Source organism: Astatotilapia calliptera, chromosome 8 (assembly GCF_900246225.1).
Source record: "Astatotilapia calliptera chromosome 8, fAstCal1.2, whole genome shotgun sequence".
Lineage (NCBI taxonomy): Eukaryota > Metazoa > Chordata > Actinopteri > Cichliformes > Cichlidae > Astatotilapia > Astatotilapia calliptera.
Window position 1 is genome coordinate 20,436,750 of NC_039309.1, and position 14,973 is coordinate 20,451,722.

The 14,973-nt window shown below is 42.3% G+C and overlaps 1 protein-coding gene across 2 annotated transcripts; it reads right to left on the reverse strand.

The window, feature by feature from the left end:
* On the reverse strand, positions 1 to 9,050 carry LOC113027666 (uncharacterized). 2 transcript variants are annotated; one of them, XM_026177331.1, is made up of 3 exons: positions 8,886 to 9,050; positions 8,732 to 8,815; positions 1 to 7,389 (listed from the first exon to the last, which is right to left on the reverse strand). In XM_026177331.1, the coding sequence occupies exon 3, from the start codon at positions 7,258 to 7,260 to the stop codon at positions 1,105 to 1,107; it is 6,156 nt and encodes a 2,051-aa protein (XP_026033116.1). In that variant the 5' UTR covers positions 7,261 to 7,389; positions 8,732 to 8,815; positions 8,886 to 9,050; the 3' UTR covers positions 1 to 1,104. The 2 variants fall into 2 exon arrangements, with proteins under 2 accessions (XP_026033116.1, XP_026033115.1); XM_026177330.1 differs by having other exon boundaries at positions 8,732 to 9,050.
* Between the last annotated feature and the right edge of the window lie 5,923 nt (positions 9,051 to 14,973).

Genomic DNA, 14,973 nt, shown 5'->3' on the forward strand with positions numbered 1-14,973 from the left:
AGTAGTTATTTTCTTTTATTGGAATGCATCACAGACACAAGACAGCCCTGCTTGATTCTACAAACTTGCAAAACAAATTCTCCCTCATATCCTCTCCATACAAAACATGAATTCCAATAATACCAGTTGAAGCTTTCAGACAGTATAAATGCAAACATAATCAAAATGTGCAATTTGGACTTTAGCATGCAAAGGTTTCCAAAATGTTGTGGTATGGAGATAGTTAAAATCAATAAGATTTGGTTCAAGTATATCGAATGACAAATGACTGTATATGTCTGGTGAAAAAGGAACTCTCAAGACAACAAACCTTGCAGGTAGTAAAAGAAATGCTACAATATCTACACAGTTGTGGAGACCCAATACAACTGTAATATATAACAAACTGTCAGCATTTACAATAAATAAACATTTTACAGTGAAGCCCACCCTCTCTGTTTATACTTAAATACATTATGTACATGGAACATCCATGTCCATTTTACTCAAAAATCTTACGCAAACCCTTTCAACCACATTTAAATTAGCACATTCTACATCATTCATCCAATAAGTCGTCATCTTTTGTCAGGTTATGCTCATCTAAAAGCCATTCTCTTTTCACAAAGCCATTAATGGCTTCAGTAGCTTTACAAATCCAACACAACTTCAGTGCCTCCTGAAAATGGAAGGCAAGAAAAACAAAACCACAATCACAGATCTAAACTGCAAAAACAGTCAACACTGAAGGGAAAAAACGCCCTGAAATATGCATTGGCAATGAACTTTACATTCCTGGGAACATTTGTGGTGCATTTTTCCTCATTCTGTCTGTAACAGGCCAAATGTAGCAGTACAACAAAAAGTATTTACAAGAGCAATTATTTCTTTCTGGGATTGCTGTTTTGTACCAGCGTTCAACAACCAAACAGAGAAAGATCCATCACTACAGTGTTGTTGCTTTTTAATAGTCCTTCTGTCAAATGCCGGTATAGTATAAGAAGGCAAAGTTGGTTGGGAAAGAGTTTTAATGTGACAAAAGCATTTTTTAAAAAACTCCTGGAATGCAACAAACACCACAATTCAGTGATATAAAACAGCATTCCTTTTAAACCCTCTGGCCCATCAGCTAGGACAGTCGAGTTCCTCAGTGCCTATGAACTCCCCTAACATGTGTTCGTTCTGACCATAGAGAGGTTCCAAATATGGATGTGCATCTTTACAGTACATTTGCATTGATCTCTCTATATTCCTCTGCTCAAAGTCCTCTGGTTCCAAATGAGGTGCCTGAATTGTAGCTTTCGGAGCCATGGGCGACAGAGGCACTGGGACAAAGCCATGGTAAACAACCAAAGGAGGGCTCAAGACCTCCATAGGGGATGCCTTAGGGACAGCACCTTCTGGTGGCTGGACTGGCAGCTGCACATAGCTTCCTGTTTCAGGATCAAAGAAGGTTTTCGTCTTGACTTGTACAGGCACGTCTACAAAAAAATACTGTCCTGAGTCTGGATCCTGGAGCAGCTTACGTTGGGTCATGGGGAAGGACTGCGTAACGATAGCATGCTCCATGCTAGACTGTCGAGACAGCTGGCTGGTGTGGCTTGATAGGGGTGAAGGGCGAGGTACTTCTGTGGCATATGCATCAATACTGTGGCTCCGTCTCAGAGGGTTGTCTCTGTTAGACTTGTTTCTGGCTCGGCCTCTCTGCTGAAGCTCATCCATGATGGATTTCTCAATGCGTTGGGTTCTGGGATCAAGCTTCTCATTGACCGGCATGTCGGCGCTGAGTCTGCGCTCGGCTCTATCTCCTAAATGCCGGTCAGTGCTTTGTGTTCGATGCAAAGCCCTGTCTGGCACTTGTTTCTCACTGATGTGAGCTTTGTAGACGGGCACGTTACTGATGATCCTGTCGCTACTGCAATGTCTTTGCTCTGTCTTATCTCCAGTGTGTCTGCGGCTGCTGCGGCCTTGTCTTTCCGATGCCATACTGGGTAGGGCTTCTCTCCTCTGGTTGTTACTTTCCAATGATTCGTGATCCTGTCTCAGAGTCTCATGCTTGACTTCTGATTTGTTGCAGCTGGGACTTTCTTTCTTGTTTAGCAGTTGCTCACACTGGCTGTTGCTGTTTTTACTATGGTGGCTTCTGCTGTGATCGTCCTCAATTTTTCCTCTGTGTTCTTTCTCGCTCCTCCTGCCATTTCTGTTACCAGTGCTGCTTTTGTGCTCAGACTTATCAGCCTTGTGTCTTTCTGCTCTGTGTTTGCTACTGTTGCTGCTGCTTTGAGAAGACCTGTGAGGTGACTTTTGGGCCTCTTCTTTCTTTATCCTTCTATTTGCAAGCTTGATTGCTTTTAGAACTGCCTTTTCCGATTTAGGTAGGACGGGCGGTGGCTTCAGCAGACCTGTTTGGCTTTCATTATCACCGCCACTTTGGCTGAACCCCATTGTCGTATCATATTCTGTCAGCCCAGCGTTTAACACCGTCTCCTCAGATGTGTCAGCTGTGCTGGTGGTTAGACTTTCCACTCCTTCTGATGATGGGCTTAACCCGGAAAATCTGTCTTCCTCCTGTGGCACAGTGAGGAACCCTCCAGCTTGTGACTTCTGTGGGTTTTCATCTTGAAGATCTGAAGGATAAACCAGCTGGGGTGCTGACTGAATCGATGTCATCTCTGTAGGCATAAGAATGTCTGCTAGAATTACGGCCCTCCCACTGGTGGTAGCACTGGATTCATTAGCCAGTGTGAGCTCTGGACATTCCTTTGCATGATGTAGCTCATCCTCTCCCCTCTCTGAACCACTCAGACTCCCTCTGGGCGACCAGGGTTGTATGGTCTTCCTTAATTTGTTACTAAAAGTGTTGTCTTTGACTTTAAACAGGGAAGGGATCCCCAAGGTCGGTGAGAAAGTATTAACAGGTGACAGAGTTGCTGAATTACTTTCATTGTTACTTAATCTTTCATCTGTATCTGCATCTTCTCTCTCTTTGCTAGCCTTCCATACTTCCAGCTCTTGTTGAGGAGACTTTACGGGTTGCTTTATAGCATCTGGCTCGCTTTCGTGATCACTTAAAGAATAATATTCCACTTCTGCCCTGTCCGAATCGCCTCTTGTGTTCCGCGAAACATTTCGCACTGCCTCGTTAACCACCTTCACCTCTTCAGTTACATTTTCAAAGTTGTGGAGTGTGCTCTCCACAGAGAAGTACGAGGATTTCGAGGACAAGCTGGCCTGATCGGGCGGGCTCTGAGTTACACTAACACCATTCACCAGCAGCAAGGGCGATATTATGTCTCTGGGGATTTCGCTATGAGCTTCTGAATCCACATTTTTATCCTCAGTCGGTTCATGTATTTTCGTAGGTTCTTCATCCATTACTACATTCTTAGTCACCGTCCCATCTGCTGTGATTAAATGATCTGGTTTTAATGGGGCCTTTCGCTTTATCCTGCATGCCTCTTGTGCCTTAGCAGCATTGTTTTCAGCTGACGCACTCCTTGGGCTCATATTTATGTGCAAGTTGTTGCAAGTTGCACTGAACTGTGATGATATCAGACTTTTCTCCAAATTCCACCTCTCGTTACTGGAGCTGATTTCACTCTGACTGGGCACAGCATAATCAGTATTTACCTCTTGTACAGCTAAATCTTTCCCCGTTGCGTTAAGGTGTACCTCAAGATTTTCATATCTCCCATCTTTGTTGCAGACATTTTCATCCACAGAGTCTTTCTCGCTAGCGACGCTTCCACGTCTCCTATTACCACCTTTTTTGATCCTAGGAGGAACAGGAGGAGTGTCGACTTTGCTGCCTACAGTTTCATTCATCAGGGAATCTCCGCTATCCTCAGACACCTGTCTAGCAACTTGTTTTGAATTAGCCTCTGGATTATCGTGACTAGAACGATCGGTAAGTTTGTCATTCAAATGTCTGCCTGTAGATTTTTGGAGTGTGTTCACCTCACTGCTAATCTTGTTCAAGCCAGGTAGTGCTACCCTACCGCCTGATCTGTGTGATTCTCCAAGTCTAGGTTCAGTCTGTGCCAAAATCTGTTTCAGGTGATTGTGGTCTCTCAGATCACTCAACATTTCTTTTAGTTCCTTTTCTTTAAGCGCAGAAGTGCTGTCATTTTCTTTCTCTCTCCTCACTGTGATAGCATCTTTTGTAGAGTTTTTACTTTGCTGTGCCCTTGCTGTATAACTTTCACTGCAAACTTTCTCATCTAACTGTGGATTTGCATCTGCTTCTGTTAATTTATTCTTCTTCCTCTCCCTTTCTGAGATGATCTCTTCGAGTGCCATTTTGGCTTTGTCATAGTTGTCATTTATGAGCGCTTTGTTTACGATTACATTGCTATCTAACTTTGCGAAGTCCTCCTGTTTGTTCTGCTCCTTTTCTCTCTTTGCAAACATTTCTCTCTTGGCTGACGTGTTGCCTCTTATCGACAGCATGCCTCTCTTTATATTTCGAAGCTCCCTTGAGATCAGATCATTTTTAGCCTTCGTCTCCTCGTCTATGTTAACCACCTCCAGTTTGCTCCTCGCGTTTTCGAGAATGCGATTACCAAGCCTAGCTCTCTCCAGCTCTTTCAAAGCATTCAAATCATTAATTATGTGCTCGCTGTCTTTAATTTCTCTCGCCTCCTCATCCAACTCCCCTCTTGCATTCACGTTCGGATTGCCCTCTTCATTCTCCTCGACTTGTTCATCATCGGTCACTGCAAATCTCTGATATTTTATATAGTTATTCTGTCTGGCTGAGAATATATATTTTAGCTTGCCTTGTTTCTGGATGGAATCATTTTCTTTTGGTGGCAAATCTAGTTTTGGTTCCTCCAATTCATCATTACGCATTTGCTGTTTATCAAGAGGAAGTTTAATATCAGATTTAGCAATATTTCTCACTGGAACAGGTGGTGGCTCTTTCTTGACATTACTACTGTTGCTAACCTGCTTTCCATTATTCAGTTCATTCCTGTTTTGGGATAAAAAATTGCTTTCTGCCACCAAACTCTCCTTCTTGCTGCCTAACACCTCCTTTGAAACATTCTCATCAATTTCTTTCTGCCGCAGTTCTTCTCTGTCTGCTGCGTGCTTGTTGATGCTATCTGACTGAGCTTTATTTTTGGCTGCATTAATTGCTTCTCTCGCTGCTCTGATCACATCCACTGTGCTTATTATTTGGCCACTGGCCTCTTTTTCCTTAGACATCTGCTGTGCCCCAAAGACTTTATCCTTCCTGTCTTTCACTGGACACTTTGTTTTCTCTGGCACATTTGGGGGCCTTTTCCCTACTGATGGCAGACCCTCATTCTCAAGCGTGTGGGGTGAAATTAGGGGTAAGCAATCTTTGATGATATTTGAAGTGTTTGGTGAAAGCCCCGTGTTCGTTGGCAGTGCCTTAGGGGAAAGCTCTTTGTTTAGCATAAGCGGCGAAACTTTCTGCATCTCGGTTGGTGCATCTGTATGTGCAGGTGTGCTCTGAGGGACTTGAAGATATTTTATATCACCGTCAACAGGGCTGGCTTTCTTGTACAGATTCAAAGAAGGGTAGTTTTGCTTTTTAGCCATTGAGCTCTTGTTCTTCTTTGGGTATATAAAGGGGGGCGTGGAGTTTTCTTCCCCAAGAGCCTCCCTTTTGCTCTGAAGTAGATTTGACAACAAATAATCGTCTGACAGAGGCCTGTCAGACCTATCCTCTGTAAGATCAACAGTTGGGGATCCGTGGGATTCCAAAATAGGACTGCAGACTGTCAGTCCATCTTTCGTCATGGCAGGTGTGCTTAAACCAGATCCACTGCCTTCAGAACCAGCTCGTGGATTTTTCTGATTGTCGTCTGTGCCGCCTTCGGGCAGCTCCACAGTTTTGAATTTAGGGGGACTGTAGCGGCTCTTCACCCTTTTCCTATTGTCTTTGAGGTTGAAGAGGATGCTGGAGGCCAGTGATTTGTAGCTGTCCCGCTTAACTTGAGGTTCAGGGGTCCCCTTGGCCTCAGAGTGCGGTCTGAGCGGAAGGTCAAATGCAGAAGGCGAGAGGACCGTTTGGAGGATTTCTGATGTTTCTGTCGGCTGCCTGGAGGGAATGAGCGGAGTCATCAGCTGGCAGATGTTGAACGGAGTAGAAGCTACAGAGCTGACCTCCTCAACTGCTTTGACTTCCACAGATATGACTTCCTTTTTGACCAACAAAAGACTTTCATCCACTGTTTTCAAATGGTTTTCTGGAGGAGTCATCCCAGGCTGATTGACCAGAACAGCACTTGTTGCTCTGGACCTGTTGCGCCTCCAGGGGGCAGCAGTTCCATTCCCTCCATCGGATGAGCACCTCTTCTCAGCTGGAGCCACTGAGGGCTTTGGTAGGACCTTTGGTGGTTGTGGGGGAGGCATGGGTTTAGGAGCAGTGGGAGAACAAGGCTGAGCTTCTTCTTTCTGAGATGACAGAGGCTTCTCCGCATGCAAAGTTTCTTTTCTACATGCCTTGGTTAGTTCCTTGTACAGCGGCAACTCGTACATTTTAGGGATATTATCTAGGGGGAGAACGGAGCTCACTGTGTCCCCCTGGACAAAGGGGAACTGGTTAAAATCAGTCCATGTCTGAAAAGGACTAAACTCACTGTGGAGAAAAAAGTTTTTAATGTTAAGTTTTCTTAATTTGACAGTGGCCTTCCCATTTTTAATCCTTTTGGATTTTCCTGTAGGAAGGCCGATGTCTTTGCCAGTTTTGTTGGATGAGCCATCAGCAGACTGATGCTTAAGAGAGTTTTTGTAATGATGATCTGTGAGACTGGTGTGATAATCTGAGGAGAATTCTGACAGCTCTCTCTGAATGCTGCGAAGTGCCGTTTTATCCCACGATTCTCCATTAGCATCAGTCGTGCTTCCATTTTTGATTAACATCCCCTTGCAGCTTTCCTCTGTGGCGCTTAAAGCTTTGAGGAAAGATGACATGTGGGATATAGTTTTCTGCTGATGGTGTTTCCATGGCTGGGTGTGATTTTTCTCACTTTTGCTTTGCCCCTGTTTTTTAGATTCCTTAATAGGATTCTTTTTAAGTGGCTCCTCCACCAGAGGTTTGTGGCAGCTGAAAGGCGAGTATCCACACAAGAAGTCATCATTGTAAACTGCATCATCTCCAACGCAGAGACTTCGGAAGGCTCGATCGGTGAGAGTGCTAACCTCCCGATCGGTCTCGTCCATGAACAAGTCCGTGAAGCCATTGGGGAAGCGGTGGTGGAGCATGCTCCCTGCCCGATGGCTCATGTGTCGCTTTTCCACGCAGCTCATGATGTCAGCGACTGTCTTTGCGTCTTTGCATCACCAGCTGTGCCTCCTGTACAGCTGCTTCTCCTCTGCAGGTTCCAGTTTCTTCCAGCTCAGGATGACATCTGGAAAGCGGTGGGTTACGTAAATTTCCTAAAAAACAAGCCAGTGAAATCAGTGTTAGTTTTCACATAAGCTTTTCTAAAACCGTTTAACTGTCACACAGTTTAAGCAGTTAACTGTTAGCATTTGTGCAAGTCAAGAATCCAAAAATGGTTGTTTGACTGACATGATTACTTTAAATGGTTTTGAACTCGCTGCACTGATGACCTTTATGTACACAACATGTGCTGGCTACAGCCATGCTGTCACTATGCAGGCAGTAGACAAACACTTCATACCATGCAGTTATTTTAAGCATCGCATGATGCCTTAAGCTGTGAGCACCAAGCATGGGATGAAAATAAATGCTTCCCTTTTTTAGGAATAATATGAAGATTTCTGTTATTTGTGTCCACATATTTGAAATAATGATATTCTTCACATGCAACATTCACTTTAAAAGAAGAAGATCTTTCATTTAAATGTCAAACACTTGTTCAGCTGTTATCTAGATATATTTTTTGCTAAGCTTTAGATGCATGACAATATTGACATGAATCTATAGAAAAGAAGGCAGGAAATGTGAGTAAATCGTCAGTCAGTGTCACAGATCAGCAGCAGCTGCTCTACTGTAGCTTCCTTGAGCTATGTGGGTGAGGTTTTAGAATAGCTCATTAACCTATTTATACGGCCTGACCTGGGAGCATAGCCACAGACATATAACTCAAGTCTTCAACTATTCACACAACCATTTCTCTCCATATAAGAGGTTTGATTGAGACAAATATAACCGTACACACTTCATGAATTATAGATATGTTTAGCGCATTGAAATGGAATAAATGGAAAGCAGGTCTCTCTCCAAAGAAGTGTTTACATTCACAGTCAAGAATGATTTTCAGGAAAGGTGGATACATTTAAAACAGAGAGAAAAATAAGATAAATGAATATTATGATATTTACTTTTATTTTATTATCTGAACCTAACAGATTAAATATCCAAAACTGTGTCGCTTTACTGTATCCTAGACTAGACTTACAGAAGACTTTGGCTTTCCAGGACTCTTCACTTGCCAACCATCTTAAAGCAGAGATCAGTTAGCGCCACGGTACTTTCCCAGCATCTGCCTGTGTATTTATACCCAAGGAATGAGTTATCCAAGTCACCTATACTGTATAAAGGCAAAAACCACTGGAGTGTAATTTTAGTTGTCCTAATTGTTCTCAATGTTAGTATATCTGATGTGAAAGTAAAATAAATAAACACGGTTATTTTAGAGTAAGAAAACTAATGTATGTCCGATTTTTGAGATTAATGTTTAGCACAAAACTTTGAAAAGTTTAAAGGTTTTAAGGTACATGTCTTTATATAAAAATCACACTGCTCCCTCACCTTGGTGATGGGTCTTTCATGCTGAGTTTAAGAGTCCGAGGTTTGCATAAAACCAAGTCCAAAATGTAGAATCCAAGGATCCGCCTGTCGAGAACACGTTTATAGTTAAATGTTGTCAATCGCTGGTGTGGATGAAGAAATAAAGAAAGCTCACCAAAGTGAGTCAAGCCCTGAGATCCATGTTCGAATGCGCTGGTGTCGCCAGGCTTCTGATTGTGAACTCAAATGATACCAAAATAGACGCACAAGTCGGTGTGGCCAAACTGAGCAGCAACAGAGGGCCCAGCTAGCTTGCTCACATTGGAATATCCAGTGGGTGTCGAGTGGCAGGGCAAGACAGAGGGGCAGGATGAAATGAACACTGTCATTGGTTATTTTTATAACAAGGCAGTGAGGGCTGATAGACATGGGCCCACTCTTTACCTTTGCCAACCCTGAAAACATGACAAGGCCTTCCTGTCAATAGAGATTAGCCATTGTTTGGGTTTATCCTTGGACAATAAAGACGAATGATGTACACTTTTATGGTTATACCACTCGCTAGCATTTAGCAGCTGACTAATTCTGCTACTGTCTCCCGGGGAAACAAGCTTTCTGATATTGCATCACAAAGTCCCTGAAGTGGAGATTGGCAGCTGGAGGCAGACGTCTGCTGACTGATACGGCGGAGCTGGGCTCATTCTTGTTGTTGAAGCTCTGTTTACAAGACTCTGTGTGACTGAGTAATCTAGTTTTAGGACCAGCAGCTGTTGTTGCTGTGAGATTACGATGAGACAGAGCTGGAATTTTGTTGACTTGTTACCCTTTGTGAGGCAGAGAAAGTCGATAGGTGAGGTCATATGTAGTGGTTAACCTTGTGTAGTCTCAAAATGGAGGAAGTTGAGTGTTTGAGAAACGTTGGGCAGCTCAAATTTATTTTATACGGGAAAATATAGTCACCAAAAATAGGTCAACTGTAGCCTTTGCAACAGCCATAGCTTCACCTATTTTAAGTGGAATAACTCAGTTAACTGGAATTTTGACTTTTTTCAGCAGCTGGTAAACATCAAGTAATTTTAGTAAGCTAATTTAGACATGGCTATTTCACTTTTTATCTGCTGTCATCTTGGCTAGCTCAAGCATTCAGAGACCTGCAATAGTAAGGAACTGTAAGGAATATGCACTTGCCAGCCTTTCTTTTAGGTATGCATTTATGATAAATGGACAAACAGCTCACACAATGTCTTAAAGCATTAGGCTAAACAATCTACAGTAAATATGAGCACTTCCACAAATACATACACTCCATACACATTTGTTTAACCTGGCATAGATGCACACGTGGGAATTAACACGGGAATGTTGGACAGCTTGCAACTGATGGAATTTTCCATGAAAGTTTGTTCAAACTTGTCAGAAATCTGATATCAGAGACTGAAAACCAGTTATGCAAAATCCATGTAAGCTAACTATCCGTTTTCTTCCATTTATCCACTGGAGCCAATCACAGCTGTCATAGGACGAGAGGAGGAGAACACCCTCAAGAGGTCACGAGTCTGACAACCATTCACATCTATGGGCTATTTAGAATCACCAGTTAAACTAACACCATTAAGTGAACTCATACTAATAAGGGAGAACGTGCAAACTCCAGACCACACCCAGATAGTGGATCTGAGCCCAGGACCTTCTTGCTGTAAGGCAACAGTGCTAACCACCACATCTATGCGTTTCCCTTGCATAGAAGTTATTTCTGGTTAATTGTAGTACTTCAAGGGTCTGCCTGTTTTATAGAAGAATATTACTGTAAATTATTTAAAAAAGACACTTTTTCATTGTGGTGCTGTTCAAAGTATACAATGTTTATGCATACACATTGATGAGAATCCTATCTCTGGTTATTTAAATATGTCGAACTGGGATATATATGAACATCAGAGGCATTGACTGATGTGCATAAAGAGAATGGAAAAAAACCAACAACCAATAAACAAGATCAGTGCCTCACAGTCCAGATCCAGGCTTTGTTTTTACCATTATGACTGACACCCACATCTGACACCAGCCTGGATCATGCTTCTTCATGCCTGCTGAGAATTGGGACAGGCAGGGAAAGGGGGTAACCGGCCTCAAGTTCTGGCAGGCTAATAAACCCAGGTATGGGAATTCTAGGACAGCTGAGACAGATCATGTACAGTGGAGGTGCAGTGAAGGTAAAAATAGGTAAAAAGCATCAAGAAAGACCTGATACATGACTTGTTGTTTTACCAGCTACATTCGTATCTTGATTATAAACTCAAACTGAGTAACTGCTATGTCTGACATCCCTTAAAACAGGGAATATATTGTGTAACAATTAAGATAAGATAAGATAAGATAACCTTTATTAGTCCCACATGTGGGAAATTTGTTTTGTCACAGTAATAAGATAATTATTTCTAAGATAATTATTATAAATAATTAATAATAAGATAATTATTTATAAGACTACTGATTTCTCAAGAAAATTTGCATAGTGAAAATAAAAGAGTCAAGTAGGTCACTGCAGAAAGGAAATTCTGCAAACTACAGAGCTGCTCTGTTATTATAATAGACATTAAAGGTGTTTTGTTAAACATTTCTTTTTCATCTGCAGCTGAGGCTAGAAATGTGCTTTGATCTGTTGGAAGAAATGACTCAACAGACTATCATTATTACCCAGAGGGGGACTTACCCAGAGGGGGACTTACACCACTACTGTAGTAATGTAAACCCCCAATGCTGATAAGGCAAGTAACTTTCAAGCAAAAGGATTTTAAAAATGCACTTGAATCATCATCATAGAAGACGTGAAGCTGTTAGACATGGCTAAACCATGGCTCTACCAAAATATTCATGACAACTTCATGACTTCATGGTACGCTGCAAGTCAATGCTGGTCTGGTGCCAGTTTGGTCTGAGCGGACACCTTGACCTGTAATATCTTGGTGACAGAAATAAATCCAATGGAACATCATGCTTACCGTGCCAACATCTCTCGACGCAAACAACCAACAATACCTGCCAACGCGTATCAAACGGATCAGTGCCACACAGTTAATGATGTTCATTAATAAACAGACGGGTGTGAATATCAAATTGACTGCACAAACAACAAACACAGACTGTTGACCACATCTGAGGAATTTATGAAACTTTTGTAGCAAACTTGCATTATAAAGCAACAGAAATACAGCACACTGCAACTAATAACACCCAGAAGTTGTATTTGTCAATTTAACATGCACAGGGAAATGTGACATACAAAAGAAGGAAGATAGATGTAATCTTTTAGTCAGCAAAGCTTTGAAGCCCACAAGCTCAGGAAATGCTTTGTTGTTGTATGAAAGGCTGAAAGGCAATTCAAGAAGTCAGTGAGTGTGTTGCAGACAGCAAGAACGATGAGAGTGTTTAAGACACGTGGATGTTTGCTGGCAGCAATCAGGATTATCTTTTTAACTGGTGAGTACAATGCATGCTTGTATGCACTTGTACATGTATACTCTCTGAACAGGTTCAGCGGCTTATTAATGCAAGTATTTAATCAGACAGCGTAGTTTGATTAAGATAACGTGCTGAAGTGAAGAGTATTTCGATCAGAGATCAAAGGAGAATGGACAGACTGCTTCTAGGAAGGCAACAGTAAGTCTTTGAATGCAAACCTTGAAGCAGATAAGCTACAGCACACCACACCAAGTGTCACTGCTGTCAGCTAAGACAGGAAACTGAGGCTACAGCTCGCATTGGGCTCGCCAAAACTGGACAACAGAAGATTGGAGAAACATTTCCCGGTCTGATGAGTCTTTCTGCTGCCACATCACAATGGTAGGAACAGAATTTGATGTAGATAAAGAGTTATGAAACAACATGAATCAGGGATTCAGCAGCATGAATAGTGTAGGTATAGGTAGTGATATGTAATGGTGTGGGGGATATTTTCTTGGCACACTTTGGGCTCTTTAGTATCAGCGGGCCAAGAATTGTTTACAGTGGCTTGCAAAAGTATTCGGCCCCCTTGAACTTTTCCACATTTTGTCACATTACAGCCACAAACATGAATCAATTTTATTGGAATTCCACGTGAAAGACCAACACAAAGTGGTGCACATGTGAGAAGTGGAACGAAAATCATACATGATTCCAAACATTTTTTGCAAATAAATAACTAAAAAATGGGGTGTGCGTAATTATTCAGCCCCCTTTGGTCTGAGTGCAGTCAGTTACATAGACATGAGTGCCATGCCTGATGAGTGCCAGTGACTAAATAGAGTGCACCTGTGTGTAATCTAATGTCAGTACAAGCACAGCTGCTCTGTGATGGCCTCAGAGGTTGTCTAAGAGAATATTGAGAACAACAACACCATGAAGTCCAAAGAACACACCAGACAGGTCAGGGATAAAGCTATTGAGAAATTTAAAGCAGGCTTAGGCTACAAAAAGATTTCCCAAGCCTTGAACATCCCACGGAGCACTGTTCAAGCCATCATTCAGAAATGGAAGGAGTATGGCACAACTGTAAACATACCATGACAAGGCCGTCCACCTAAACTCACAGGCCGAACAAGGAGAGCGCTGATCAGAAATACAGCCAAGAGGCCCATGGTGACTCTGGACGAGCTGCAGAGATCTACAGCTCAGGTGGGGGAATCTGTCCACAGGACAACTATTAGTCGTGCACTGCTAAGATGGGTTGTGAATTCTTGATTTTGCACTTCGTCCTTTACCATCTTAGTATTTGTTGGAGGCAAAATTGACCTTATTTGGATAGAAAGTTGGAGTGCTGAGGTATCAGCTAAAGTTTACAAGCTTGTTTAACTGGGTGCATCCATAGATGAGACAGAGTGCTGTTCACTTAGATGGCTGTTGTGAAAGGGTTTCTCGTCACCATGGAAATGATTCTCCGATCTTCTACCACTGTTGTCTTCCATGGACGTCCAGCTCTTTTTGTGTTGCTGAGTTTACCAGTGCTTTCTTTCTTGCTCAGGATGTACCAAATTACAGATTTTGCCACTCCTAATATTGTAGCAATTTCCCCAGATGGGTTTTTTCTGTTTTCACGACTTGAGGGTGGCTTATTTCACCTGCATGGAGAGCTCCTTTGACTACATGTTGTCTGTTCTAAATGCAAGCAACATACTTCAAATTAACTCAAAAACCTTTTACCTACTTAATTGATAATGACATAACGAAGGAATTGCCCACTTCTGCCCATGAAATAGCCTTTGAGTCTCAGTTTGAAATATTACAGTCTGAATATCTCTTACACATTCTGCTGTTTGCTCCATCTACTCCTTTATGATATATTCACGCAATGTTTTTTTTTATATTAATTTGTAATGTACATGGTATTAATATTTTCAGCCATTTGACCTGAGTCAAACCCTTAGTGAACAGTCAGACTGTGCCTCCTGTAACTACTGGATATGGCACATTATATAAGAGGTCATACAGTCTGTTCACTTGAAATTTTATCTTACTCAGTCCTGCAGCACTCAGGATGTGTTAAGCAGCAATTGCCATAGACCGATAAATAACACATAGATCTTTTCCTGACGAGTCACAGGTTTGACCCCAGCAACAGCCAGTCGTACAATCATCCAACTACTGCTTGTGTCCTTCAGCAAGGCATTTAACCCACACTTGCTGGTTTCTGCTGAAAATCTATTTCCTTTGCTTCTCATTTATCATCTGGCTTATGGTAACAGCAGACCGAGTCTAAGAGCTGCCCCTTGAATGTGACTCATGGTTCCAATCTGTAAGAGAGCCAATTGCTGAGCATGTGTGCTCTGTTTCAGCAGCACTCTGCTGCAGTTATATACTTAACCTCACACAGCACCATTCCACTTATTTTGGCCTCTGAAGGAGCAGCTGGAGACTGAGTGCCTGGCTCAGGGGTGTCATAAATTTCAGTGTTTTCTTCCTGTGCTCTGCCCATGTCTGGTCTTGCATGTCTGGTCTTGCAGCTTTAATGCACCAAACAGGGATGATGTATGTCACTCCTTCTGTTGGCCTGAAACTTTGTGAAGGAATTGGGTAACTGAAACTTATGGGCACACAACCAGCTACCGAAAAAAATATAGATAAGCCTAAGTGTTGTCATTTTGGCTGCTGCCATGTAGTTTCTTTGGAGCCCAAGCTTGTATACTTATGCCTGCTACTTAGTGCAAAGCAACAGACTTATCTTTGACTGGTTACAGTGCTAGCATGTAATAATCACCTATGCTTTGACATTTCGTGAACTTTTA

What these genes read in the sequence shown, in the direction of transcription:
- LOC113027666 (XM_026177331.1), bottom strand. Translation starts at nt 7,260, where the DNA reads ATGAGCTGCGTGGAAAAGCGACACATGAGCCATCGGGCAGGGAGCATG.